Here is a 14415-nt window from a genome sequence, read left to right on the forward strand (position 1 = left end):
CAGGAATGCACGTTAATGAAATGGGACAGTAATTGTCGGGAGAATGTACATCACCTGACTTACGCATTAAAAAATTAAATTAAATTATAGAGTTTTGCGTGCCAAAACCAGTTCTGATTATGAGGCACGCCGTAGTGGGGGACTCCGCATGGCAACCACCTTCCAGTCTGACAGAACCGCTCTGTTAGCTAGGTTACCTTCAAAGGTTACTCACTGTATGTAGCGATATTTGCGCTAACAAAGAAAGTTTGACAAAAAAAAAAAAAAAACGAGTGCCTTTTAGTGCTGATTTTATGCATCCCAAACCTTTGTTGCCAAATGATATTCAAATTGCCATAAACATATCCTGACAAGGAGATAATTGTGTATCCACAGAAATGCATTGTGCTAAGGGGGGTAGGGTTGTGCAAACCAAACAGCCTGCTCAAACTCGGCAGTGACTTCTTTTATTGACAGCTTGCTTCGCCGGAACTAACTAGCACCAATTAGAAGGGCCCTGAAATGCTAACTAATCGTAGAATGACATCACTGTTAAATTACGTCGCCTCACGAATCTCCTGCTGCAAAAACTTTTCAAGTCCTTCAAGCTCAAGCCAAATAAGACATAGTTATCGGATCGATCAGTGGGCTTAATCTCTCTTTTCTATTAGCGCACTGGAAGGTACACAAGGGAGATGGCAAGGGGGCAATGCTCCGCTGGCCCTGCCAAAAGGTTGAATGTGTCTCGGTGGCTAGACAGCTCGTAGCAGCATCCCATGGCCGCCGTGGTATCTATGCTACGCTTTTGATCTCGGACGATGGAGCGCAGCAACGCGTGGCTGTTGCGTACAGACCAGCAGTGCAAAGATGTAATGGCTTTTTGAGATCGCAGACATTTTCAGTCTAACTCGAATGAGCAATAATTGTAGTGCATGTTAAAGAACCCCAGGTGGTCAAAACTAATCCGCAGTGCTCCACTACGGCGTGCCTCAAAATCGGAACTGGTTTTGGCACGCAAAACCCCAGAAGGAAGAAGAATGTATAACTGAGAACGGTTCTCGCAACCACGAAATCAGCCAATAGCTGTTCTGGGTCCAGCTGCTGCGTGATGACATTGCAGAAGCAAGAGCGAGTGATTTTTCGCGGCTTTTGACATGAGACTGTAAATTCAGTGCTGCATGCAGTGCACTAATTTTTGGCTTGCACGTTCATTGATGCCTCGTTAACAGATCGGCAACATTTTCTTACTATGATCAAAAAGGGTTTCAGGGCCTCTCTAAATGTTCGGTTAACAGCATATATTTGTGAAGCTGGCCCTCCCAACAATGCTGATTGTTGGGCTTATGTAAAGATGATGAAGGTGAAAGTCGGGACATGTGTGGCGCTCGCAATATTTCTATTTCATAAGCATTGCAGCGCATAAGCCAGAGATACAGAAGGAAACGCAGTAGTCGCCATGGTGCACCGCTTCCGATTTATTGCAGAGAACACGTGCCTTGTATACATCCAAACCCATTTTTCCTTTTGCCAACATCACTGTCTCTGCTTGCAAGAACGCAATTTCTTTTAAGTGATAAGTCATCTGATGTAACACACGCCGATTCCACCCTTCTGGAGAAGGCCACTTCAATTATTTCATGCATCATTTTGCAATTGTAGCGTGCGACTGTAGTGTGTGACTGTAGTGTGCGACGAGTACAACTAAATTGGCAAGCAAAGGCAGGCAGCCGCACCCACACCAACATACGTAAATGTGGCCGTCCTAATGATTCCTAACACTGCTATTGCGCTCCTGTAATCTATCATTAAGAAGCCTGCTCTTTCGTCTAGCACACTTTTCTACAAGCCATGGAAATCTGATAGACTGGCCTACAGTCTGTAAACTGTAAACCAGATCTGGCGCCGACATGGCAGCTAGACGCTTACATCATGTTTTTCTTCAGGTGCTGCAAATGATGGCAGTTCTCGATGCTGCCGCGATGTCAACGTTCCTGGCGCTAAATGGTGTCGCGTCTACCGAGCAAGTCTGCCCTGCTGGCCTGGCTTTTTCAAGCGACGCTTCTCCGCTGGACTTGACAGCGCTACCGGCGCTCGAACGCTTCATCGACTGGCAACCCTGGGACCCTCTACACATGCGTGACCTTCATAAGCAGCTGTTGTACCCACCCACTCCGGGATCTGGCGCCGACATGGCAGCTAGACGCTTACATCATGTTTTTCTTCAGGTGCTGCAAATGATGGCAGTTCTCGATGCTGCCGCGATGTCAACGTTCCTGGCGCTAAATGGTGTCGCGTCTACCGAGCAAGTCTGCCCTGCTGGCCTGGCTTTTTCAAGCGACGCTTCTCCGCTGGACTTGACAGCGCTACCGGCGCTCGAACGCTTCATCGACTGGCAACCCTGGGACCCTCTACACATGCGTGACCTTCATAAGCAGCTGTTGTACCCACCCACTCCGGGATCTGGCGCCGACATGGCAGCTAGACGCTTACATCATGTTTTTCTTCAGGTGCTGCAAATGATGGCAGTTCTCGATGCTGCCGCGATGTCAACGTTCCTGGCGCTAAATGGTGTCGCGTCTACCGAGCAAGTCTGCCCTGCTGGCCTGGCTTTTTCAAGCGACGCTTCTCCGCTGGACTTGACAGCGCTACCGGCGCTCGAACGCTTCATCGACTGGCAACCCTGGGACCCTCTACACATGCGTGACCTTCATAAGCAGCTGTTGTACCCACCCACTCCGGGATCTGGCGCCGACATGGCAGCTAGACGCTTACATCATGTTTTTCTTCAGGTTTGTTACTCTTACCTTTCTGTCAATGGTAAACCGTTTAGGAAGTCGGCGCCGGATCCCAACTTGGCCGTGTGCATGTTTTTACGCCTGCTATACGATGTGACCACGATCTGTTCAGGATACAAATTTTTTTTTCTGAGATTGCTTTTGCTTGCGGGAGACGTAGAACTAAACCCGGGGCCTTTGTCCCCTGAACAGGAAAAGCAGATGTTCGATACTATTATGAAAATACCAACGATACAGCAGCAGCAGTCCGTGATACTGGAAGAACTTCGTTCCATTCGGCTTGAACAAAAGGCGCTCGAAGATAAGCTAACAAAACTTACCGACAAAGTCAAGCTCGTTGAGGATAATGTGTCATTGGTCCTCCCACTAACGCATGAGGTAGAACGATTATCGAAAACTACCGAAAAACTTGCTGCCGCGTGCACGTCACTACAGTCATCACACGATGACTTGGAGAACCAGTCACGTAGAAACAACCTAATTTTCTACGGCATCCTTGACAATGTAAACGAATCATGGGAACAGTCTGAGAGGAACATTATCTCTTTTTGTTCTGAGAAGTTAAGTATATCTGTTGACGCTGCGACCATTGAAAGAGCGCATAGACTAGGCCGATATGCGCCCGACAAGAAGAGGCCCCTGATTGTGAAATTCTTGTCTTTTAAGGATAAGAACCGAATCCTTTCAAATGCCGCAAAACTAAAGGATACAGACTGGGCAATTAGCGAGGACTATTCGCCCAATGTTCGGGAACAAAGAAAAAGGCTCATACAGTTTGCTAAAGAGCGCGGAGGAAAACCGAAACTGCGCTTTAATAAACTACACCTGGATAAAAAAACTTTCATGTACAACACTGAATCAGGCTGTATAACATGTGTAGACGAATAGCCATCACCATGCCCTTCAGCTAACCCACGAACTGTTACTAAAAGTGGCCTTGTTTGCATTGTCATTAATTGTCGCAGTTTAAAAAACAAAACTGATCAGTTCCTCTCCCTCTTAGAAATGACAAATGCACATGTGGTAATTGGAACAGAGTCATGGCTGGACAGCAACATGACCGATAGTGAAATATTTCCTTCATCCTATACCACATACCGGAAGGATCGCAATGCGCGTGGTGGTGGTGTATTCATCCTTGTTCATAGCAGTTTGAAAAGCGTTTCGGTTAACATAGACGGTGATTCCTGTGAAGCAGTCTGGTGCAGGGTACTGCTGGGCGATGGTACTTCATTGGCAGTTGGTTCTTTTTATAGGCCTCCCGGTTCCACCAGTCCAGTATCATTTTTTCAACTTAGCAACGCATTATTAACTTTACACGCAACATACATTATCCTTGCCGGAGACTTTAATATGCCTAGCGTGGAATGGTCGTCTTACCAACCAGTAATTTGCAATTCATCCCTTCTGTATACTGCGTTCCGTGAAATGATCAATGCGCATTCATTATTCCAGTTTGTTGAAACACCTACGAGATTGGGCGCTACCAGCGCTAATGTGCTAGACTTATTTTTTTGCAATGACCCCAACTTAGTGTCCTCTGTAATAACACTGCCAGGCATAAGCGACCATGATGTGGTTCTAGCACAATTATCGTATAAAGTTATGAAGCGGCAGCACACGCAACCCCGCAAAGTCTATCTTTACGAAAAAGGGGATTATGCGTCGTTATCATCGGAACTTGATGCGTTTTTTCCCGAGTTTCTTTCACACGGACCGTCTATGAATGTTGATTCCTTCTGGAACTTGTTTAAAACTAAAATCTTATCTCTGACACACACGTTCATCCCGTCCCGCTTCATTTCAGCTAAGCGTCGTGATGATAAGCGTTGGATGAATAGGCAGCTGCGAGTGATGGTCAACCGACGGAAAAGCCTCTTTCGTAGATACTGTGATTCGCCGGCACTAAATCTGTACTCGGAGATGAAAAAACAAACCAAAAACCTATCCAAGGAAATACGGAAAGCAAAAATGGCATACTTAAGCACACTAGGGCAGAGATTAAAGACAAACCCGAAGGAAGTCTGGAAATATGTTAAAAGCAACAAAAACACCGGTGTCACTTTACCTGAGATACTAGATGGAGTTGATTATGGCAAGGATCCAAGCGGAAAAGCGAACTGTTTCAATCTCTATTTCCAATCGGTGTTTTCCAGTCAAAAAACAAGACACGCTCCCTTCCAAACTTCAAGCAACCTGACAAGAATGGATGATATAGAAATTTCTCAACGGGGAATTATGCTGTTATTACAGAAAGTTAAACTTACATCTGCTCCGGGGCCAGACAACATCTCAAATTACATTCTGAAAAATTGTGCTGCTTCTGTTGCCCCGTATCTAGTTGTGTTGTTTCAAAAATCTTTAGAGAGTGGTGAACTTCCTCATGACTGGAAAAGTGCCAATGTTGTTCCCATACATAAGAGTGGTGATAGAAGTAAAACATGCAACTATAGGCCTATATCTTTGACGAGCGTGTCGTGCAAAATACTAGAACATGTCATTTATACTCAGTTAATCAGCCATCTACAAAACAATAATTTTTTCTGTCCAACACAACATGGATTTAGGTCAGGTTTCTCATGTGAAACACAGCTTGTAGAATTTACCCATGATATTTCCGCTTCCTTAAACTCTGCCGGTCAGGTTGATTGTATTTTTCTAGATTTTCGGAAAGCCTTCGATTTAGTTGCTCACGACCTATTACTGCAGAAGCTTTCACTTTTGAATATTCCTACTACACTCCTAACCTGGATTGAAGCGTACCTCATGGAAAGAAAACAGTGCGTAGTTTGTGACGGTATTAGTTCAGTAAGTGTGGGTGTGACCTCTGGTGTTCCGCAAGGGTCGGTTCTAGGCCCTCTTCTTTTTTTGATATTTATAAACGATCTTAGTGACTACATTTCAAGTACCGTTCGACTTTACGCTGACGACTGCTGTGTCTACCGCACCATATCCTCTGAAGCAGATGCAGTTACACTACAGCATGACCTCAACTCCGTGTACTCTTGGTGCCAAAAATGGAATATGGCGCTGAATCTCTCGAAATGTAATCTGGTCCGGTTTACGAAAAAGAAACAATTCCTTCAAGCAGACTACTTCCTTGGTAGCACAGAAATATCTGCTGTCTCAACTTATAAGTACTTAGGAGTCATTTTTTCCACTGATTTATCTTGGAATACACATGTCAACTATATCGCAGCGAAAGCCAGCCGCACATTAAACTTCCTCCGACGTAACTTTAAGGATGCTCCCGTTAAGCTAAAGGAAACTTTATATATTTCAAGTGTTCGTCCTATACTCGAGTACGCTTGCGCCGCCTGGGACCCGCATACAAAGCTCAACGTTGAAGAACTTGAGCGCGTCCAAAAACGGGCTGCCAGATTCGTATCTGGCGACTATAATTTTCAAAAGAGGTCTTCTGGTTTGCGCGACAAGTTGGGATGGCCGTTACTTGAAAACCGGCGAAAATACCTCAGACTCTCTTTCTTTTATAATGTTCTAAACAATAACACTGGCATCGAAAAGAGAAATACATAAAGGAGCCCAGCTACATTTCCGCCCGCACTGACCACCCACTAAAGGCACGCGAATACAGTTGCCGAATAAACGCATTCAAATACAGCTTTTTTCCACGAACCGTGCACGACTGGAACGGTCTACCTGCGCAAATTGCTACTGCCCCTCCCACATACTTTCTAACGGCTTTACAGAACCACGTGTTAATATGAGTGCAATATTGCTTGTTCTTGCATGTTTTATCCCTTTTGTTGATTATTCCCAACGATGTTAGCCGAGATCGCTATATTTAGATGTTCTTCTTTTGTCTGTGCGTGACATGCTTGTTCATCTTTGTATATTAGTTTTGTTCTTGCTTTTTACTGAATATTAGTACTGTATAGTAATATTTACTGTATATTAGTTTTTGTTTTTGCTTTTTATTGAAATAGTGCATAGGTATTTAGATGATTTATATGCTGCATCATTTGCCTAACTTATAGTATATGTCTTGTGATTTATTTCTGATGTTCCCCCCTACAATAATGCCCTAGAGGGCGCTGTAGGTATTGTATATAAATAAATAAATATAAATAAATGTATATAAATAAATAAATTCTATGCACGTCATTATCAGTCTTATGTTTCTTTGCACATCAATGCATGGCTTTGCAGAAAGGGTCTGTGACTGTGAGTTTACATCAGGATCTTATTCTGGCATGCACACTCGCACAGGATTCATTTGCTGTCATTCATTTGCATTCATTTTTCATCGAGTCACACTCACTCTGCAATGACTAACCACACCACCCTGTCAAGTCCATTTGAAGTACTAACTATAGACGCAACGCAGTACTGCATTTACTCAATTGCATCCCTGCCAAGTCTCCCAAAGTTTTCTTAATATGTTTTTGAATTTGGGCTGGTTTTATTATTTTACGAATGTTGCGTCAGTCTTTCTGTTTGCAAAGAAAACTTCATTCATTGGTCTCTGAACCTTCCATTGGAAGTCTTATGTTGGTGATAGGACACCAGAGGGGCACTTGCTTTGAGCTAGTTTATACAAACAAGTTTCTGAAGCCGGTGAAATTGGCTACACCGAAGTTGCTGTGTTCTAAAAACAGTGTGTTGCTTGGCATTATTTGCAGTTCCAAGTTTGCTGCAGTTTGTGTGCTGCATTGAAAAGTAACTCTTTGTTAATAAAGTGTTAATGTGTCCCTCAAAAGGTATGTGCTCTGGGCAAGCTTTAAAAAAATGCATGCTACAGCCCCCTCCTCCTTTTAGGTATTGTGTCCACAATATTTAACAAATTTTAATGTTTGCAGGTATGTGATTCTAATGCGCACTTTTTTTTCCAGGAAAGTTCACTAAAATATGATATGCCATTAGAATCGAGTAAAACATCAAAACAGAAATAGATGTCCAAATCCCAGCCCCCCAATCTCAATTCCCACCTTCCAATCCTGAAGCCGTGCTTTGTGGGTGCATGAAGCTCATGCAAGTGCTGGCAGTTTGCCATTGTAGGACGCCAACTGCCATCGTCTGGGAAGGTGTCATACCTCAAATGGCCATAAAGAGAATCAAGAATGACATGCGCTTGGCAATTTATAGCAATGATAATGCTGCGGACAGCGACGAGGGATACATTCCACTGTGTCTCGGATAGAATAATTTTATTTTCATGCGAGAACAAATTGCTATTTCTCTCTTACCATGAAAATCTGGTAAGGGAACAATCCAGGGAATTGTTGTTTGCTTTGTTTGAAGCATGAAAATTGCGAGTGTGCGATACACTAGAGGGCATTGCATTTTACTGTGAAGAGTCGGGTTCATGGTGCGAGTGAGGCTGCATTAGAATAATCATTATAGAAGTGCCAACGAGTATACCCCTCAGAGAAGACTTTGAGCGTGATTTCTTTACAGTGCAAGAAACAGTCAGGTGCTCAAAATCTCGAAACAAAGAGTGTGTCTCCATAACATGCATTTCTTTCTGGGAATACCTAGCTGCACAGCACTCTAAAAAGAAAATTTATCGACAATATAGAATCGTCCCGCTAACCAAACTTGCAGTACGCATGTGTAATATGCTTGTAGCTCTCTCTTTCTCTAATTGTCAGTGACCATTGGTTGTTCCATCACCGACAACCAATAAATGAGTGCAGGTTAATGACCAGTTTGTTTGATCTTGTCATCTTTCTTTATGTGACCAGCAATGTTGCGACCGCTGCTGAATTACACTTTTCGTTTTGCGGGATTATGTTCGATGTTCTTTGTCACCTGCGTGTGTTGGTCGCAAGTGGTGCGCTATGGCCCCTGGTCGCAGAACCATCTCAATCCGCTCATTTGGTGGTGAATAGTTTCAGACCTGTGATGTTGTCTATGTAACAACTGCATCATATTTTACGACGTATTAGTACGAGGCTTAATGCTGCATCAAATATCATGATGCGGACATATGTCCATCCTCGTCAGTCTATTTATGTCCTTAGTAACGTCTGCTATCGGGCTAGTTCGTACGTGGCTAGAAATGGTTTTAGGTGTAAAAATAAGACGTGGACAAGATAACGATACAACCAGGTGCACACTCGCAACCGATTTTTATTTTTTTATGTTCTTGTTTTGGGTGCCTGAGGGTATTGAAGCGAAGCATCGGGAAAAATAAAAATAAGTTGCGAGTGTGCACCTCTCCCTGTGGATCCTATGTTATGACTAAAGGTGGTTGAGTGCAGGCAAACACAAGGACAAAAGAAGGCACATTGGATGCACAAGCACCTGTGCGTCTAATGTGCCTTCTTTTTTCCTCGTGTTTTCCTGTGCTCAACCAGCTTTAGTCAAACTGTACCAACAAGCCCAAATTGCACCACTTAATTGTCTGCTGTCCTCGGTTGCGCTTCCCTTCTCACAACTACAAGTTAGAATCTTTGCAGAACAAGGCAGCACGATTTATTACGGGTAACTATTCCCGACGTTCAAGCATCACCAAAATAAAACATGACTTAGGACTCGTCCCATTGCAGACTAGAAGAAAGATATCTCGGTGAACTTCCTTCCATCAGCTTTTTCACCACCCAAATATCTTCTCTCAGGCACACATCTTACCCGCCAAAAGGAAATTCCCATGAATTAAGAATTTAAGGTCGTACAACCGTTTGCACATACTAAACTATTGCAGTTTTCATGCCTGCACCTAGCCATTTCGGAATGGAATCATCTTCCAAGTAATATAGCCAAAATAACTGGCCATGTTATGTTCAAAAATACACTTAAATAAATGTTTGGAAATTAGAAACGCGAAACATTTATATATATCTTTTTACATTTCTTCTTAGGTTTCAAAAATAAAAAAAATCTAACCTTGCTATAACCTTTATTGTAATTAATGTTATGATGTCAGAGAATGTAAGATTATTGTTTGTATAATGTAAGAATTATTGTTGTATGCTGTCAGATGAGAAGAAATATATGGCTTGTACTACTTCATATGGGATGTTTGACTTGCATGTATGTTCCCTTACACTTTTTGTATATCAATTGTTATTCTCGCCTGCCCTATTTAAGGCCCAAACTGGGCCTTTAGGGTAAAGAAATGAAAGAAAAAAGAAAACTCTAGAGGCCATCGGTTATCTGCCCTGTGCCATTAAAAATTTTAAATGAAAAATTAAATTATGGGGTATTACATGCCAAAATCACGACCTGGGTATGATGCATGCCGTAGTGAGGGACTCTGGGATAATTTCGACCAGCTGGGGCTCTTTAGCGTGCACGTAAATCCAAGTACATGGGTGTTTTTGCATTTCGCCCCCATCAGAATGCGGCCACCCTGACAGGAATTTGATCCCGCGACCTCGTGCTTAGCAGCGCAACACCAAAGCCACTAAGGAACCCCGGCAGGTGCCCTGTGCCATTACATGGCCTTCTAACTCCTCCCTCTTAATGTCAATCAAAATATCGAGCATCCCGGTTTGTTCTACTTGTCCACAGCATTTTCATACTGTATCTTAATGTTATACCTATCGTGTTTCTTTCCTATCGCTCAACGCACGGCCCTTAACTTCTCTGGAAGTTTCCTTAACCCACAAGTTTCATCCCCATTCATTAGTACCTCCCTCAAAACTCTGGATGATATGTGACGCGTTATCTCTTGGTCGCTAATACGAGCAGCGAGAGCTTGCGTAGTCTTGCCAGCTGTATGTGAAACATAGTAAAGGTTGGCTGCCTCTCCTTTTTTTTTTACTCATTTCAGTGGTAGCGCCAGCAGCACTGATGCTAGCACCAGCGGTGAAGAGGGTGGCTCCTCTGTCAACAACCCCGCCTCCCCGCTCAGTCGGAGCAGCGCATTGGCCGGGGTGGCGCTGCTGGCGTCACCTGGTGGCTATGGTAGCAGCAGCACCAATCCTTTCGACGTGGAGCCTGAGCAGCTCACGCAACCGTCCTGTTCGCCGTCCATCTTCTTGTCGAGAAGCCGCCAGACGCCAGGATCGGTACGTGTGTGCGAGCGGTAGACCCGCTTTTCTATTTCACACGTTCACCTTGGCCCACTGCATGTTTCTCCATTTATTTATCATCGTTTATTTACCTTTAAGGAGCCTTAACAGGGCATTGCATAAGGGGGGAGGGGAACAGTATTGAAATTACATATAATGGAGCAAATGCTATTCAACAAAGGAACAACTACGTTGCTAGTACAGAGCGCACAAAAAAAACAATCATATTTTGTCATTATTGTTCACCTGTAATGAAGTACGGTAATGAGCAGTGGAGAACACAGGGCAAAATAAGGTAAAGCACAAGGATGGGATGGAGCAACTAATTAGGAATAAGCTAACAAACGATGAGATACTTTATAATAAGAGATTGACACCCAACCGGACATCAAAATACAAGTCAAAGTATACAAGTTTGCTTTATAAGGGCCACCTGTTGAGCTAGTTGCTCTTGCATTCTGACTACAGTAACTTAGTACAAAGTGGTGGACAGACACATGCAAGAAACAGACGAGGTCATACGCTGCTATCAACCGTTCATTAATGAGAGACCACCCACCGATGTCTTTGTCTAGAATCTGTCTCTTGACTTCTGGAGGCAAAAATTCTGAGCAGGAGCTAAATCGGCGTGTCTTGGTTGGCTTTGTAGGCACTATTACTCACAGAGAATGCCTCTATCTGTATCGGTGAAGCATCCTCAATCCTGCACGCTTTAGAGTATTGTTTTATGAATGCTGCTCTTTGACATGCGCCATTTCTATGTTTTGGTTTTTGCACAGGGATGCGATAACGGTTTGGGGCACATGTGCACCAAATGGAGTAAATCCTCGTTAACTGAAACTCTGGTATCTTGAAATATCGGCTAAGTCAAATCTCTTTCAAAGTCAAAAAATCTCTCTCCGACCGTGGTTTCAACCCATGTGTTTATCACCTCTCATCTAGAAAAGTTATTGCGTTCGACTCCGGATATGTCGAAATCACGGCTTCAAAAATACCAGGAAACAGGCAACGGGGCTGTGTTGGCAGCGTTAGTTGCACTCACTTTTTGCCCGATGGCAGCTCGCTAGCCAGGCCAAACGCCGCACCAGGCCGCACTCCCCACTTATCTTTCCCCCTTCTTTCTATCACTGCTTGCACGCACCTGCTCGGCTGCCCACTGTCACTTTGTTGTGGCCTCGCGCGGCAGCAGTGAACCGGGAGTCAGTCTTTTTTTTTTCCCTCCCTCTCATTTATAACGCTGTCAAGGATGCATCAATGTGGTCGCAGCGTCTTAGCCCCTTGACCGTTTTGGACGAGCCGTGCTCGTCAAAGCACTCGCGTTCCCAAAGCGTTTAGCTCGTTTGGCTCGTCCTTGCGGCAATTGTTCTCCCTTCGAGCATTTCGGACGAGAGATGCTCGTCCGTGGCTTAATTGGTGTTTCAATCGACGGACGGCAGTACGTGCCCAGTGATGTTGCTTCTACATCTGGATTGCATTTTTAAATTGTTTGCAAATATGCTGCAGAAAGTAGCAGCTTCAGCTTTTTGTATGTCTGAAAACATTTATGCTGGGATGACTGGTTTTAAATATTGCATTAGGAGCAGTTGTCTTGACTCTGTGTCAAGCATGCTGTCTTGGCACAGTGCCAGTATTGCCGTTGCCAGAAAGGAGTCAGTCTTTTTTTTTTTTTTTCCCTTCTCTCATTTAGGACGCTGTCAGGGATACATCAATGTGGTCACAGCGTATTAGCCCCTTGACTGTTTTGGATGAGCCGTGATGAGATGAGATGCACGCGAAAGTGACAAAATGTTACTAGCGGTTTTTTGTAAAGGCTCCATGTGGTTCATGGACGGCCAGGGGGATTCTGTTTTCGTGATTTTGCTTATCTCGAAATTTTCCAGGTTTTTTACAGCTTCGAGTTAATTGCGGTATACTGTAGTTCATGTATCGGTGGGTGATCCCCTCATAGTAAACAGTGGGTGGTAGTGCTTGGCCATGTCGCTTTTTTGTTTGTATTTGCCCAGTAACGAACTGTGCATAGGGGACACTGTCTATTGGTGAAACAATCCTAGATACTGTCTTCTAAGAGTGTTGCTCAACGATTGCGATGTGGCATGTCTGCAGCCACCAACACCAAGCTTGTTTAAATAACCGTTGTCATTGTGGAGCTAAGCAAGGCTAGATCAAGCGACGAAGCCATGCCAGCATTTTTTTTTTGTTAGTTTGTTCACACCGCAGCCATAATGGCTCCATGTTCAAGCCATAGGCTTTAGAAATGCCTACTGGAAAGTAAGTTTCAGCCGTTTAGCTTTAATATGACGAGCATCTTTGTTTGTAGTATCTTTGAACACTTCCATACCTGCCAAGTCTCCCGGATTACCCGGGAGACTCCTGGATTTGGACCATTTCTTCTGGTTGTACGGATGACAGGAAAATCTCCCGGAAATTGCTGTTGTGTTCTGATCCCGCGTCCAGCGCTTTGTCAGGCCACATTGGCAAAAAAAAATCCAATCTAATCCAGTTAGAAGTTCATCGCGCAAAAGGTTGTTAAAAAAGTCATAGGGAAACCCTATACATGCACTATTTCGTTAACCGCAGAGCCGCTCCTTACACTGACGGGGTTGTTGGGTGCCATAGTGGCCCTAGTCCCATTAATCAAGCCAGCGAATGTCGCCTTCCGCAACTAGCAACACTAGACTCTCCATCATTCTCCTCGGCGTCAGCCGCTCTGGCATTGCGAAGGCCTACAGTGAGTCACGGCTTTAAAATCAAGGAGCGCTAGCGCAAAAAGTATCTTCGCGTATTTTTAATGTAGTGCTCAGCCGAAGTGACGCTGGGTATTTTGTTGATACTGCAGAGCAATGCAGAGTGCGAGTGGCAATTTAACATCGTGAAAAATACGAGGACGCAGTTCCGCTCGTCCATGTGTCGCTCGTTCAAGACGCTGGGAAACGTCAACCTCGCAACATGTGAAAGAAATTGAATTTCTTACAATCAAACATTATCTGAAGAATTTTTGAACGCCCGCCGTGGTTGCTTAGTGGCTTTGGCATTGCACTGCTAAGCACGAGTTTGCGGGATCAAATCTAGGCCGCGGCGGCCGCATTTCATTGGCGGCGAAATGCAAAAACGCCCGCGTGCGCCGTCTGTTGGGTGCACGTTAAATAACCCCAGGTGGTCCAGATGAATCCGGAGTGCCCCACTACGGCGTGCCTCATAATCAGATGGTGGTTGTGGGTCATAAGACCTGAGAATTTAATTAAATTTGAAATAATTTTTGAAGGCAAAATTAGCAGCAACGAAAACGCTTGCAAAGTGAGACCTTGATGTTGATGTGGTCATTTGTATAGCTGTAAATAAAATTGTAATGAAGTTCTCCTGGCAGTGCTTGAAAATATTGAAGTTGGGGGAGGGGGAGCAGATAAAGCCAGCAACGGCAGAGTTGTTGAAAAAGTTGCCATGATCTAGCAAAAAAATAGTGCTTGGCAGTCTCTGCTGTTCAAAGTTTGCTGCCGTTTGTGTGCTGTGATTGTTAAAGGGACAGACAACCGCTCAGAACATGAATTGAGATAACCCCGCTGTTGGAAAGATCGTCTATCATATTGGCTAGAACGGGCCCTGCTTTTAATTCTTCACGAAAAGTAGCGAAAAATGACCTTTGGCACCCGACGCAGCAAAAACAT

At 44.2% G+C, this 14415-nt stretch overlaps 1 protein-coding gene across 1 annotated transcript in view; it reads left to right on the forward strand.

Moving 5' to 3' along the window:
* LOC119432458 (protein aurora borealis) overlaps nucleotides 1-14415 on the forward strand; it is an 85570-nt gene that overhangs the window by 2281 nt on the left and 68874 nt on the right. Inside the window, exon 2 of the mRNA XM_049658242.1 lies at nucleotides 10513-10768. Within this exon, the coding sequence (XP_049514199.1) occupies nucleotides 10513-10768 (256 nt within the window). The remainder of the gene's footprint in view (nucleotides 1-10512; nucleotides 10769-14415) is intronic.

This window comes from Dermacentor silvarum, chromosome 11 (genome assembly GCF_013339745.2).
Source record: "Dermacentor silvarum isolate Dsil-2018 chromosome 11, BIME_Dsil_1.4, whole genome shotgun sequence".
In the NCBI taxonomy this organism is placed as follows: domain Eukaryota; kingdom Metazoa; phylum Arthropoda; class Arachnida; order Ixodida; family Ixodidae; genus Dermacentor; species Dermacentor silvarum.